The following is a 12893-nucleotide window of genomic DNA, read 5'->3' on the forward strand; positions in this document are numbered from 1 at the left end:
GCGACAGCTTAGGATAAACATTTGTTTGTAAAATGTCCAACATAAAAGTTTATTCTGCCACATAAACGTGTATGTTGGTATTTCCGAACATACACATTTATGTGCCAGCATTTGAACATTTATTTATAGTGCTGAACCCCTTGGTATTTTAGCGGTTTATGTTTTCAAAATGGATGCTCCTGCTGCACAGAAACATCCATTTTCCATTTATTTTAGAACTGCTCTATGTCATCAGATCCTTTTCTAAAATACTTGAGAGGTCCTGATCCGGACACTCCAATTCCAATTTGCACATCCTTTCTAAAATCCACTTCTACTATTCCCTCTAAGTTGAGTGGGAGTCCTCCAACTGCATTCCTGCCAGTAGGGGGCTGGTGCTTTAATACTGTGCTTTCAAATGCAAGGGACAGGGAGGTTCCCTGGAGTCCTGCAGAGCTTGCCTGCTCCTCACTATTGAAAATGTGATAATGAAACAGCACCACCCACTAACAGGACTGTAGGTGGAGGACTCCTGCTCAGCTTAGAGGGAACAGTCTCCACATCTTTCTGTGCATTTAGTACCGGTGCCTATATGCATAAAGTGCTGAATATATGCTCTAAGTTAAATGTTGTGGCTGATATTTAATTTAAGATGGCCACCACACCAACTGAAAATTGTTTCCATTGCTGATTCCGTGACTTTGTTCTAAGGTAAAGAAAACATCTCTGTTCTATTGGCAGATGTGAAATATGATGATCTATGTCTTGGATAGATTTGGATCTTTGATACTGGGATTTTTTAATGTAAATGAGTGAGTTAATGGGGGTTGGGCATTTGTGGACTGTCAACATTTTAAGTCCTGGCTATTCTTTCAAACCAGCTCATTTCTTCACCTCTCCTTTCCCTGTACTTATGTCAGTAGCAGTAAATCAAATAATAAATCCAATCCAATTTTGGGAGTACTTTTTCTAAGATGTGCTAATGGATTTAGAGTGCACTAATGAATTAGAGTGTGTTATGTGCTATGCAACCCATAGGTATACAGTGGGCTAAGCAGAATTTAGCATGTACTAAATCTGTTAGCACACCTTAGTAAAAGAATCCCATGATGCTTAAAAACTGGAAATTAGACAACGAAGGATGTAAATTAAAGAACTAATGCCGGTATTGGACAGACCTGCATGGGCTGTGTTCCATATATGGTGATTTGGTGTAGGATGGGCTGGGGTGGGCATCAATGGCTCCACTAATATAAAAATGAGGATATTACTGGCCAGACTTTACGGTAGATATCCTGCAAACAACAGGATGGTTGGATAGGCTGGAGTGAGCTTATACGGCAACTTCAGCATTTGGAACCTAGGACAATACCAGACTTTACAGTCTACGGCCCGGAAATATCACAGAAAAGACAAGTTCATCTAATCATGTATTTTTTTAATGGGCAAAACTTATGGGCAGACTGGATGGACCGTTCAGGTCTTTATCTCCCGTCATTTATTATGTGACTATGTTACTATAACTCATCCTTGTCTTTTAGAGGCTGTGGATGCTGCTGAGCTATATCTGTTGGCGTTTAGTTTATTTACTTATATTCTACTTATTCTTAAGTGGAGTACAAAAGACTTACATAAATAAAATATATCATTTAAAAACCAGGCAGATAAAAACTATTAAAATACAGACAAATTCATATAAAACCCTAAATCATAACACTTCAATCTCCTTTGCCTATCCCTATGATGACTCAGGTAATTTCCTGCCACAGGCTAAAATCAAATCCCCATGCCTAGCTATTTTCAATTTTACATTTAATGATTACATTTCAATGATTTTGATTAAAAAATTTTTTAAATTGCATTGTATCTGTTGCCTGGAAGGCAAGCGTTCTCTCTAGGAATCTTTTGTAGTGGCAGGCCTTTATTGTCGGATAGGTGAACAGATGAATTCTACATGTGAGCCTAATAGAACTATCCAGATTAAATTGAGAAACCAAGTACGTGGGGGCCAGATCAAATATTGATTTGTAACAAAGACAGAAAAATTTAAACAGTACTCGTGCTTCCAGGGGCAGCCAATGAAGTTTTTGATAATAGGGGCTTATGTGTTCCCATTTCTGGCAGCTGTGTCAGATATATACTGTAGTATATAAGATTGACAGGGCAGAGCAGTTGAATATCATCTGCATATACATAGGGGGTGAACCCTAAGGACTGAGCTAAAGTTAGGAGAGGAGCCAAAAAGATACTGAGCATCACTGGGGCCAGGATTGAACCCTGAGGTTCACCACATGGGAATGAAAAAGTATCTGAGTGGTGGTTCTGAAACATTTGCCTAGCCTGGCTTAAGATCTGATGCAAACCAATCAAAAGCTTGTCTTAAAATACCTATTTGAAGGAGTCTTTGAAGAAGTACAGTATGGTCCAGTATGTCAAGTTTTATGATGATCTAGATCAGGGAGTCCAACCTCAGCCCTCGCCAGGTTGGGTTTTCAGGATTTCCCAAATGATTATGTATGAGATTTATTTGCATATAATATAACATAGTAACATAGGAAACGACGGCAGATAAAGAGCTGAACGGTCCATCCAGTCTGCTCATTAGTTATTAAAAATACATGATTAAATTAACTTGTCTCTTCTTTGATATTTCTGGGCCATAGACTAAAGTCCACCTGGTATTGTCCTAGGTTCCAACTTCTGAAGTTGCCATCTAAGCTCACTCCAGCCTATCCAACCATCCCATTGTTTGCAGGATATCTACTGTAAAGTCTGGCCAGTAATGTCCTCATGTTCCAAGTTAGTGGAATTCCCATTGATGCCCTCCCTAGTCCATCCTCACCGAATCACCATATATGGGACACAAACCGTATACGTCTGTTCAATACCAGCCTTAGTTCTTTAATTTATATCATTTGTAGAGATCACGTGACGCTATGCTCAGGAGCAGACGGTGATTCGCGTCTCTCCTGCCGCCTACCTGGAATCGCCCGATTTTCGCTGACTTTTCGCCCCCGTCAGACCGCTGTTTCCCTGCTTGGGGCTAATTGGAGACGGCGCCAGTGTTGTGGAGTGCGAGCGGGGCTGTATAGCGGCAAAATCAATCAGACCGCACAGAGAACGCGCCCGGCTCGCTGAAGAAAAAATGGTGGCGGTCACAAGCCCAGCGGGGCCTTCCGCTTCTCCATCGTGGGTGGCGGAGATCACCACGGAGGTAACGGCGGCTTTGGAGTCCGTGCTGGAGAAGCGGCTCAAGCCGCTCGATGACAAGCTGGAGCGGCTGCAGGGGAAGTTGGATGGAGTCGGCCGAGACCTGGAGCAGTTCCAGAGCAGGGTCGGCGAGGTGGAGGACCGCGTGGGTGGAGTGGAGCAAGCACAGAGCCAGCAGTTGCAGCGCCTGGAGGCTCTGGAGCTCAAGGTGGATGAGCTGGAAAACCGGGCCAGAAGAAATAACCTTCGCTTTGTGGGGCTCCCAGAGTCTTTGGGGGAGTCAGACTTGCAGTCCTTCATGGAGCGCTGGATCCCAGAGTCCTTGGGGCTCTCGACTGCGCTGGGTCGCTTCCGGGTGGAGAGGGCCCACAGGATTGGAACTCGGCGGGACGCGGAAGCCAGACCCCGAGTGGTTATCATCCGAGTGCTCAACTTTGCTTACAAGTCCGCGATCCTGCAGGCGCTGAGAGGAGGTCGTCAGCTGACTTATGAGAACCGTAAAGTATTGTGCTTTCAGGACTATTCTCCCCAGGTGGCTCAGCGGCGTCGGGGCTTCAGCTCCGTTTGTTCAGCCTTATTCACTCGTCGGATCCGGTTTGCTCTACTGTATCCTGCTCGACTCCGTGTCTCCCAGGGGGGCTCGGTTCACTTCTTTGAGTCCCCATTGGCAGCCCGGGATTACTTGGCCCAATTGGATGGCGGGGGTGGCCTTCCGTCATCTACTGCCCCTTGACCAACTGTTCGGAAGCCGCGGCTGCTTGTTGGCGGGCAGTGACATTTGAACCTGGGGAGCCTTGATGATATTGGCTTTTCACCCCCTCCGCTTTTTCATCAATTTTCTGTGGGGCCCTCTGCCCCCCGCTTGGAGTCTTGGAGGGGAGTTTGCGGAGCTCTGGGAGTGCCCTGCTTCCTCTGCGGTCCTCTGGTGGGCAGGCTGCTGCTTTTGCCCTGTTCCCCGGGTTGCCTTTGTCTGCCTTTGTTCTTGGTTGGGACCTTTTTTGGACTATGAATGGACTTTGTTGGGGGGCTCGGGAGGCAAGGGGGGGCTGAGTTTTTGGGAGTTTGGTTGTGGGAGTCGGGGGGTAGTGGAGTGTGGGGAGTGCAAGGGGAGTTAGAGTGCTGAGTGTTTATGAGGGGGTGGCTGGGTCCTTGGGGGGAAGGTTTGTGTGGGCTGGACATGTGGTGGCCTCTTCCCAGATTATGGGTGGGGGGGACCCTGAGGCGGGTGGGGTTGGGTTGTTGCTCTTTGAGGGTATGGATGGGGGGGTTTGCTCTTGGTATCGGGGGTAGGGTGCTTCATGGGGGCTTTTAGTGGGGGTGGTCCAGGTAGGTTGGCGTCTTCATGTGATGGGTCCTCTTTGGAGGATCGCACTGGGGGGGTTTTTGGGGGGTGGGGGTTTGGGGGGAGGTTGGGGTGGGGGGTTAGAGTGGGGGGGTTTTGATTTGGAGCAGGGGGATGTCGGTTTTTCTTTTGATCCGGAGTGGCTTGGGGGAGGTTGGTTTGGTGGGACACCGCAGTGCTCAGGAGCCCGCTTGCTGGGACGGTGCTCTGGAGTGCCCATGGAATTTTTTCACCTTTGTTTGGTGTTTTTGTTTTCTGTTTTTCCATGGTTCGAGTGGTGACCTGGAATGTTGGGGGGGTCACGTCCCCGGTGAAGCGTACTAAAATTCTTCAAGCTTTACAACGCCTCAAGGCTGATATTGTCTTGCTACAGGAGACACACCTTACTGCGGCGGAGCATGCTAAACTCCGGCGGGGTTGGGTGGCTGTGTGCAAGGCGGCGGCTGGCTCCAGCCGGAAATGCGGGGTGGCTATCTTGGTTCGTAAGGGGGTTGCTGCTAGTCTGGACTCTGTGGGGGCTGACTCTGAGGGCCGATATATCTTTTGTAGGGCTCAGATCGCGGGGTTGTGGTTCTTTTGGGTAGTGTCTATGCTCCTAACACGTATGATCGGAGATTTTATAGGCGTTTACAGGCGATTCTTGCGCCCCATCAGGGTGTGCCGATGTTGTTGGGAGGGGATTGTAACTCGGTTTGGGACCCCTCTCTGGATAGATCATCTGCGGTCCCTAATCGCCGGGCTCAGGACGGCAGGGGGCTCCCCTCCTTCTGTCAGATGTTGGAGTTGGAGGATGTTTGGAGGATTTTGCACCCGACTGAGAAAGATTTTACTCATATGTCACGGGCGCATTCCACGCAGTCACGTATTGACTACTTGCTTCTTTCGCGGGCTGTTTTTGCTCAGGTGGAGCGAGCGGAGATTGGTCCCTACGCGATTTCAGATCACGCTTGGGTATGGCTGGAGTGGACGCCCCCGGGGCAGTCCTCGCAGTCCCGTCAATGGAGATATCCTCTTTGGCTCGGCCAGGATTCCAAATTCTATGATTCGTTGGTGGCACGCTGGAAAGATTATTGTTATCATAATGATCAGCACCGGGTGGACCCTGTTCTTTTTTGGGAAACCGCTAAGGCGGTTCTTCGTGGACATATTATTAGTTATGTTTCGCAAGCCAAAAAGACTCGGGATCGGGAAATTCTTCGTTTGTCCCGGTTGTTGGGGAATCTTCGTCGAGCGTATGGACGTCAGCCCACTGATGTCAACCGGCAGGCCTTGTTGGAGGTGCAGGTCGCTCTGAATGAGAAACTTCACCAGCGGGCAGCTAAGAGCCTGGCCTATTACAAATATCGTCTTTATGCTTATGGTAACAAATGTGGCCGCCTATTAGCTCGTTTGATTTCTCACAGGGAGAGTAGACAGAAAATAGTAGCCCTTACCTCTTCGGATTCCAGGCCTATTACAGCGGATGCGGACATTTGTCAGGCTTTTCGGGACTATTATGCTGAGTTATATGCAGAGCCTTCGACTCAGGGTCTCCCGGGGGAGCTGTATTTGGATTCTTTGGATTTACCTGGTTTGGACCCGGCCCATTTGGAAACGCTGAATGCCCCATTGTCGGAAGAGGAGGTGGATTCGGTTATTCGTCAGAGCCCGACCTTGAAGGCGCCGGGCCCTGACGGTTTTCGGGCAGAATTTTATAAGTTGTTGCGGGAAGAAATTGTCGCGCCGCTTACGGCTATGTTCAATGTCATGGTGGATGCGGAGGCTATGCCGGCTTACCTTAACTTGGCTCACGTTATAGTTCTGCCTAAGCCGGGACGTGACCCCGCTAGGGTGGAATCCTATCGCCCTATTTCTCTGCTCAACTGCGAAGTGAAGATCTTGGCTAAGGTTCTGGCCAATCGGTTGGCTTGTGTTCTTCCTGCGCTTCTTCATGAGGCTCAGGTTGGGTTTGTGCGGGGCCGTTCGGTCGAGAAGAATTTGAGACGCATTCTAGCCTCTTTGGAGTTGTGTGCGCGCCGCCAACTGCCGTCGCTTATGGTCAGCTTTGATGCAGAAAAAGCTTTTGACCGGGTTCGTTGGGATTTTTTATTTGCCACCTTGGCCAAGTATGGGTTTGCGGGCCGTTTTGTTTCAGCGCTGAGGGCCTTGTATGCTTCTCCAACAGCGGCCCTTCTGGTGAACGGTTGCAGTTCTTCGTTGTTTGCTATCTCCCGTGGAACGAGACAGGGCTGTCCTTTGTCCCCGCTTTTGTTTATTCTCACTTTAAATCCTTTGCTACGCGCGATTCATTCGACTCCTGAGGTGCAGGGGGTTTCTTTTGGTTCCATTTGCTTTAAGGTGGCGGCTTTCGCAGATGATCTTTTTGTTCATCTTACGGACCCGCAGCGTTCGTTGCCGGCGTTATTGGAAACGATTCAGGAGTATGGGGACTTTGAGGGTCTTTGTTTGAACTTGGGGAAGTCGGAGGCTTTGCCCACTTCGTCTATCTTGCGGACTAACTGGGGGGCTTCCTTTCCGCTGCGTTGGGCGACGGATTCCTTTTGTTATCTAGGGGTTCGGCTCACAGCTTCACTTGGTCGTCTTTATTCTTTGAATGTCGGGGCGCTTTTGGATCGCACGTCGCAGCAGTTGGATCGATGGAAAGATTTCCCCCTTTCTTTGTTGGGGCGTGTGGCGGTGATTCGCATGGTCATTTTTCCCCAGTGGCTTTACGTACTCAGGATTCTCCCACTGCGTCTTCTCAAGAAGGACTTGAGGAGCCTGAGACGGGTTTTGGCTAGGTTTTGTTGGCGTGGGAGGAAACCTCGGTTGCGTTATGATCTTTTGGTGGGGGGGTGGCAGCAGGGAGGTCTTGGTATTCCGAATTTTGGTTTATATAATTTAGCATGTCTTTTGCGGCATCTTAAGGATTGGTTGTTTGGGGATTCTCAATATACCCCCACCTCGCTTGAGACTATTCTATACGCCCCGTATTCTCTCCTTGCCTTGCTTCACCTGCCGGGGGGGGCCTTGCCACGGGAGGTTCGGGGCTCAATTCTTTTGGCTTCCATGCGTGGGGCGTGGGAGGGTCTGGTTCGGCGCCTGGGGGGGGACCCGCGGGTGACTGCGCTGTTGCCCCTGATGGGCAATCCAGATTTTGTACCGGGCTCGGACAATTCGAATTTCCGTCGTTGGAAAACGTTGGGATTTTATTTGGTAGAACATCTGCTGACCGTCGATGGGGACCTGAGCACTTTAGCGGATTTGAGGGAGTGGTTGGGGCACTGCTGGGGGGACACTTTCGCTTACTGTCAAGTTAAACATTATATTCTCACGCTTTCCCGGACTGCCCTTCAGCACCCATTGGGGGCTCGTATTAGGGATCTGTATGCCCAGGTGGAGCCTTTTCAGACTTCAGTGTCCGCTTTATATCGGGCTTTGCTTCCTTTTGAGGCTCCTAGGCATTGTCCGGGGGTTCGGGATAGTTGGGCCTCAGAGCTCCATTTAGACCTTGGTACTTGGGAGGTTTCCCGGAATCTGGCAGGTTTGCCGCGTTTAATTCAAGGAGCTGTGTTGCAGGAATGTTATGCTCGCATTTTGTATAGAGGGTATATCACCCAAGCTCAACTATTCAAATTTGGGGGTGTTGCTTCTCCCCTGTGTTTTAAATGTGGTCGAGATCCGAACACGTTTGCGCATGCTTTGTGGACTTGTTGGTGTACGCAGGCTTTTTGGGCTGAGGTTGTCTCCTATTTGAGCTCGCTTTTGGAGTCGTCGGTAGAGGGCACGGTTGAGCAGGTGGTACTGGATTTACCGGGAGCTTTTAGTTCCTTGCTTCCGGGGGCTCGATGGCTGTGTCGTAAGGTGTGTCTCCTGGCCCGGCGTTGTATCATGCAGCAGTGGACTTCCTCGAGTCCTCCGTCTTTTTGGCATTTGAGGGCTCTTCTCCATGAGTTGGTTCTTTGTGAGGCCCGGGAGGTGGGGGTTTCCCTTAAGCGTCGGCGGAGCTTTTTGCTGATCTGGGACCCATATGTCAACTCCTTGTCTCCTAGGGGGCGTGGCCTGCTCCTGAACACCTTGACTTGAAGCGGCTTTCTCCTGGCCAGCTCTGGATCTCGACGTCTCTCTGCTCTGGGGTTTGGGGGGGGGGTTTGAGGGGGGGGGGGGGGTGGTAGAGGGCTGGAGGGGCTCTGCTTAGAGGGAGGGGGATGCCTAGTTGGGTTTGTCGCCCTAGGGTCATCAGAGTTCAGACCCTGGGGGGGGGGGGAATTGGGTTTGTGCTTTTCTATGTCCGGTGTTCCACTCCCTTAGGGGGGTCGGGGGGGGTGTTGATGGGGGGTAGGTTTGGGGGGAGGCGGGACCTTGCGATGGTGGGAGATTTTCTGGGTTGGTGTTTGTGACATGCTTTGGTATGATTGTCTTGGTGTATGCAGCCGATGTATCTTTTTCTCTGAGCTGGCGTTTGTTGTTGCTGTATTCACTAATGCGTGCCTTATATTTTTTCATGTCAATAAAAAATTGTTACAACCTAATTTATATCATTTGTTTTCTAATTAGAGATCATTTGTTTATCCTATGCTTTTTTGAATTCCATCACTGTTTTCTTCTCCACCACCTCCCTCAGGAGGGCATTCCAGGCATCCATCACTCTCTCCATGAAAAAGAATTTCCTAACATTACTCCTAAGTCTTCTCTCCTGCAACCTCAAGTTATGCCCTTTAGTTTTACCATTTTCCCTTCTCTGAAAAATATTTGGTTCTATATTAATACCTTTCAAGTATTTAAATGTCTGTATCATATCTCCCCTGTCCTTCCTGTCCTCTAGGGTAGGGGTGTCAAAGTCCCTCCTCGAGGGCCGCAATCCAGTTGGGTTTTCAGGATTTCCTCAATGAATATGCATGAGATCTATTAGCATACAATGAAAGCAGTACATTCAAATAGATCTCATGCATATTCATTGGGGAAATTCTGAAAACCCGACTGGATAGCGGCCATCAAGGAGGGACTTTGACACCCCTGCTCTAGCGTGTACATGTTTAGATCTTCCAGTCTCTTCTTGTACTGCTTTTGTTTCAAACTTCTTACCATTTTGGTCACCTTCTTCTAGACTGGACTGGAAGCAGTGCATGCAAATAGATCTCATTCAAATTCATTGGGGAAATCCTGAAAACCCGACTGGATTGTGGCCCTCAAGGACCGACATTGGATAACCCTAATCTAGATTATATCAAACATAGGTCATCAGGTCAAGTAATGTGAATTCAGTGGAATAGTGATATCTAAATCCTATTTGGTGAGGATGTAGTACATTGGTTTTATCTACAAAGTCAGAGAGTTGTGAGAATACTATTTGTTCTGCAATTTTTGCTTGGAAACTGATATTAGCAATTGGTTAGTAGTTAGAGCATACAGTGGTTACTCGCATTGAGGATATGATTCTTGAAAGTTCCTTGAGTGAAGGCATCAATAGTGTAGTTTGGAACAGGGAAAGAAGTTTGAACTGCAGTAACCTTCTTCGTAAAAGTAGATTCTAAAGCCTGAGCTGATGGGGTGGAGGTCTTCGAAATAGGAAGCTGAGCATTGTTGAGGGACTGTACAATTGAATATATGTCCTAATTTATGCAACGAGTGAACTGGGCACTGCTCTGAATATCAGCTGGTGCCCAGTTAACTTTTGGGTCAGAATTCATACCTTGATATTCAATTCCAGTGGCTGTGTTTACCCTGGCATTCAATATAGGTTACTTCAGCCAGTTGGGTCGACTGTATGGCCATGATCCATTGACAGTGTCTCATTATTGCAACTTCATAGGTGAAATAAATTGAAATCTCTAGAAACTCATAGTTTGTTTTTTTTAATGGCAGGATACATATCAAAAGTGTTAAAAAATTACACGGACCATGCTTGTGATGGAGAATACATATCCCTCCGGTGTCCTCACAGAACCACCATCAGTATTCAGTCTTCCTTCTACGGCCGGAGCGTGCCAAGCCATCAGATGTGTCCAGCTCGATACCCACAATCTTATGCCAGGTTTCTTAGGGAAGATGTCTCTTGTTCCACTGATACATCAGTACAGGTAAAGTTACAGCTCACCCTTTTTTTATATTTTTCTTATTTTTCATTTTTTTATTTCAGTAATGTGGAAGAGTAATAGCACTGCTTAGACTGCTGTGTTGCACTCAAGTACTAGTCTAAGACTTAGGCCAGTCTTAGGCCAGTAGAGGTTGCTGGTTGTGCTATAACAACTTTGCAGTTGTGAGATATTATATTCTTCCTTGTCAAAAACATGACAGAGGTAGATGACTAACCAATTTATTGAGGCGGGAGCATTGAAGGATTAGAGTCCTGTTTATCAGATGCAGTGGCATAGCTAGGATTGAATGGGCCTTAGGTGGTAAATTAAGATGGACCCCTATAATGCCATCTCTCCCAAGGTAGTGGAGACTGGGGGTGACATTTAGAGCTCCAGTAACTAAACCCTGCAAAATATCATTCCAGACCTGTATAGAAAACTTATCATAATAAAACAGCATGAATGTCCAGGGAAGGAGGGAGAGAGATAACCTGATAAACATCCTGTGGGAAAAATAGAACAATTAAAAACTAGTAAAATACTTCACTGCATTCACTCCTATATAATAAGCAACCACTGACTAGAAATAGGAACCCTGCCAAGTCTGAATGAAGTGTAACATTAGAGAAACAAAAATGTATTTCTTTCTGTACTGTGGAACATCTAAAATTATCAGGGCTGTATATTTCAAGATGGCATATTCCTGTTACTTAATTGAAAATAAAATTATTCTACTATTGTTCTCTGAACATTGTATTTTTCTAATCTGTTTGACCCAAGCCACTCCTTTCAACTTTTTTTGTGTCATTTTTATCTAAGTTCTTTTCCGGGGGTCTCATTTTTATTTCTTCGTTCTTCTCCTGTCTTATTTTTCTCTCTATAGCTGTTTCTGACATTGATCATTCCCCTGAATCATTTTTCTCTGTTTTTCATCCCTCATTCTCCTTAACCTTTAGTCTTCAGTTTCTGTCATTTCACATCTCACCTACATATAAGCTTTCCATCTACTACTTTTGTCTCTCCCCGGCTCTCATTTATCTTCCTCCAGGTCTTATTCTCTCACCAACCACAGCTCATTACCTGGCATCCAACCCCCTTCTTTTTCTTTTCTGAAACCCAGTTTCCTCATTTACTTTTCAATCTTTCCCTTTCATCTATTCCTTTCTAGTGCCTCTCAACCCTTTTCTATCTTTTCCATATCCTTCACCCCTTCTCAAAAAATTAGGACACTAGAGTGAAAGTCCATAGTCTTCTATTGAGACAAACTTGGGGGAAACCAGTGCTTTCCCTGGGATTGGTAGCATAGTATATTGCTACTATTTGGATTTCTACCAGGTACTTGTGACCTGAATTGGCCACTATTGGGAATAGGATAGTGGGCTAGATGGACCATTGGTTTGACCCAGTATGGCAATTCTTAATTTTTTATGTCTCTTGCCCCAGTCTTTACCCTTTTCATCCCCTCCTTCCACACATTTCTCTTTTTACCCCTTCTTCCTCCATTCTGATCCTTTCTCATCATTTTTCTCCCTCTTTCTTTCCATTGTGACCCCCTTCTTTATGGGCCACTCTACGCTTTCTTTTCTTCTCTACCTGCACTCTGAATTAGAGAGTGATGCGGGAACCGTTACCTCGGTAATACAGTACTCCCCCCCCGATATTCGCAGGGGTTCCGTTCCAGGAACTCCCGCGAATGTTGAAAACCCGCAAATATGGTTTTTAGCAGGGGAGACAGGAGAGGGCAGTGAAGAGACAGGAGAGGGCAGCCAGAGCGACGATGAGTGAAGGAAATCACTCGCGGTATGCTCCGACTGCCTCTTCCTGTACTAAAGTTGGGCCTCACCAGTCAGGAGCTGCGTGTCAAAGCAGAGGCCTCAGAATGCATCTTCTACAGGGTGGCATCTTGCCACCTTATACACTCACTTCAGCCCCATCCCGCCCAAACCAGCATCTCACCTTCCATCCCACACTCTCTCTCTATCCTGGCTCTTCTTTGTCCCTGCTCTCCAATCTTTTTTTTTTTAAATTATTATTAGGTTTTTTTATATACTGCCTATCAAGGTTATCTAAGCGGTTTAACAATCAGGTACTCAAGCATTTTCCCTGTCTGTCCCGGTGGGCTCACAATCTATCTAACGTACCTGGGGCTATGGAGGACTAAGTGACTTGCCCAGGGTCACAAGGAGCAGCGCGGGGTTTGAACTCAATCTGTCTTCATTTGTCTAATCTAATCTAAGGCTTGGCTTTATATACCGAAAAAACGCATCATTCTAAGAAAGCTCGACTCGGTTTACAATAATTAACTT

The 12893-nt window shown here is 47.1% G+C and overlaps 1 protein-coding gene across 2 annotated transcripts in view; it reads left to right on the top strand.

Moving 5' to 3' along the window:
* Positions 1-12893, top strand: part of EVA1A (eva-1 homolog A, regulator of programmed cell death) — a 552387-nt gene that overhangs the window by 159670 nt on the left and 379824 nt on the right. The window contains exon 2 of one of the 2 annotated variants that reach the window (XM_033939410.1): positions 10376-10590. The exons of the other annotated variant lie outside the window; for it this stretch is intronic. Within the exon in view, the coding sequence (XP_033795301.1) occupies positions 10376-10590 (215 nt within the window). The remainder of the gene's footprint in view (positions 1-10375; positions 10591-12893) is intronic. 2 annotated transcript variants of the gene reach the window in all.

This window comes from Geotrypetes seraphini, chromosome 3 (assembly GCF_902459505.1).
Source record: "Geotrypetes seraphini chromosome 3, aGeoSer1.1, whole genome shotgun sequence".
NCBI classification, from domain to species: domain Eukaryota; kingdom Metazoa; phylum Chordata; class Amphibia; order Gymnophiona; family Dermophiidae; genus Geotrypetes; species Geotrypetes seraphini.